This window comes from Numida meleagris, chromosome 26 (assembly GCF_002078875.1).
Source record: "Numida meleagris isolate 19003 breed g44 Domestic line chromosome 26, NumMel1.0, whole genome shotgun sequence".
NCBI lineage: Eukaryota > Metazoa > Chordata > Aves > Galliformes > Numididae > Numida > Numida meleagris.
Window position 1 is genome coordinate 2,162,075 of NC_034434.1, and position 2,572 is coordinate 2,164,646.

The 2,572-nt window shown below is 68.5% G+C and overlaps 1 protein-coding gene across 1 annotated transcript in view; it reads right to left on the reverse strand.

Moving 5' to 3' along the window:
• LOC110388403 (integrin alpha-3-like) overlaps window positions 1–227 on the reverse strand; it is a gene marked incomplete at its 3' end in the record, with an annotated part of 13,879 nt that extends 13,652 nt beyond the window's left edge. Inside the window, 1 exon segment of the mRNA XM_021377618.1 lies at window positions 6–227. Within this exon segment, the coding sequence (XP_021233293.1) occupies window positions 6–175 (170 nt within the window).

Here is a 2,572-nt window from a genome sequence, read left to right on the forward strand (position 1 = left end):
CGCACAGGTACCGCTCCCCCCGCTCGCTCTGCCGGTGCAGCGCCACGGAGAAGCCGAAGAAGCCGCGCGGGGCGGACCCCTCCTTGAGCACGGGGAAGGCGGTGTCCAGGTTGAAGGCGGGAGCGGAGCGGAGCACCGCGCACAGCGCCAGCAGCACCGCGCTCCGCCGCTCCATGGCCGGACCCCCCCACCCCAACCCAACCCCCGCCCCCTCCCGTTGCGGGACGGCTCCGTCCCGGTGCGGTGCGGACGCGCCCCGCGGTGCGCGCGAGGGTAAAGAGAGGGGCGGGGCCGGGAGGGGCGCGCGCGCGCGCCCTTCCGGGCACTCCCCTTAAAGGGGCCGCGCACCCACACCTTCCCCCCCAACCCCCCCCGCCCGCACCTGAGGAGGGGGCGGTCCGCGCATGCGCGAGGGTGGGGGTGCGCGCGCAAGCAAGCGTGCACCTGGGTGTGTACACGCGCGCACACCTGGGCGTGCGCGCGTGCAGGGGCGCACCTAAGCGTGCGCGCGGCCGTGTGAAAGCGCCGCTGGGTGTGCGCGCTCCCGCGCACGCAAGCACAAAAGCTGAGCGTGAGAATGCAAACGCGTTCCCGTGCAAGCGGATGGCTGGCAAGCACGCACTCGGGTGGGCACGCGCCCGTGCAAGCAGCCACCCGTGGAAACGTATACCTGGGTGCGCACGCGCACATGGGTTGCATGCTTGTGCGTGCACACTCCGGTGCAAGCAGGCCCCCATGCAAACGTGCGCCTGGACGTGCATGCACTCATGCATCGGATACTTGTATGTGCACACTCTTGTGCAAGCAGACGCCCAAGCTAAAACACACCTTTGTATGCATGCACCTGTGCAAGCACTCACCCATACGGGCATCATCCTTGGCACGCACACAACTGTGCAAGCACACACTTGGGTGTGCACGCTCCCGTGCAAGCACCGTCACATACAAGAACACACCTGGGTGTGCACAGACGCATGCATCGCATACTTGTACATGCACACTCCCGTGCAAGCGCCCACCTGGGCGTGCACACGCTTGTGCAATCCCCCAGCTGTGCGCACCCCGCAGGCGCGTGCACGCTGCTGCGCGGCTGATCCTCTCCCCCACCCCCGGGCCCCGCAGCTACGGCCGTGCACGCGCAGCGACTTGCACGCACAGGAAGCGGCACAGACGCGGCCACGCGCTGCGCGCTCCCGCCCCTCCCCAATGGGACCCCCGGGGTGACGCTCCCCAACGCGCCACGTCCAAACCGGGACCTCCACGGAACGCCCCCCCCCGCTCCCCCCGCCCCGGATAACCCCTGCAGGCAAAGCTAGGACCACCCGCGTTGGGCCCCCCAGCAGCAGGACCCCCCCCCCCCAACCCCATAGCCACAAGCTTGGCGAGTTATGGGGTGGGGGGACACCCTGGGGAGCTGCGTGCTGTGTGCGGGGGAAACTGAGGCAGGAGGGAGCGGGGCTCTGCCGCTGCGGGGNCCCAGAGCATCATTGCTGGGCACAGCCCCCGCCAGAAGCGCTGCAGCCCTGCCAAGCACTGCCCCCCCCCCCACAGCAGCAGCTCCCATATGAGGGGAACCATATGGTTCTGGCACTGAGCTGGGTGGGGGGGGGAGGACGGGACAGGAAGCCCTGAGCTGGAGGAAAACAGCCTCCAAAGGGGAAACTGAGGCACAGTGGTTGTGGTGGGGAGGGGGGGGGGCAAAGCAGCTCCCTAATCTCCCAGCTAACCCTGATAAGGCCACAGGCATGCAGCGAGCAAACAGACCTGTGCTAGGAACAACCAACACCCCCCCTGCAGCCACGGGGACACCCCGTCATAGGGATGTGTCCCCAAAGTATGGGGGGGTGGGGAGGGGTGGGGGCACGCTCTGGGCAGCCTCACCTGGTGATGGAGTGGACGGGGGTGCCATGAAACACCCCACTGCACGGGGACGATGGGGTCAGGAAGCGTCCCCACCCTCAGCACCTGCCCTTTGGAGCCAGCACCGAGCAAAGGGCGCGGGGCAGGAGCCCACACCCCGGCGATGCTCAGAGCTGGGGGCCGCAGAGCAGGACCCCCCCTCTCCCTCCCCCTCCTCCGTGCTATGGGGCAGCAGCACTGGGTGCGTGTTGGGGGCCATCACTGCAGCCGCAGGGGGGTCCCATCGCACTGCATGCTCCCCCCCCCCCAAGAAGGAGGGGGCAAGAGGTGCCCATGGGGAGACAGAGGGGATTCCCCCCCCCCCCTCGAGGAGAAGGGTGGGGGAGGCGCTCAGGATTTGAGGCTTTTGCCCAAAACCGCAGATTCCTCCCCAAACCTGCCTGCACTTGCCCCGTTTCCTCACACCCCCCCCATCCCGCCCCATAGCGCTGCTGCCCCCCATGCAAACACCGCGGGGAAGCGGGGGCACACAGACCCCCCCCATCCCCCCCCTGAGAGGTGATGCACCGCTGCCCGTGCCCCCCCCACTTCATTTTGCAGTGCTGATGGATGAGGGCGGGGGGTCTGAGGGGAATGGGGCACCCGGCCCCCGGGGGAAGCCAGTCCTCCCCCCCCGCTCCCAAATGAAACCCATAGGGACAGAGTGACAGCC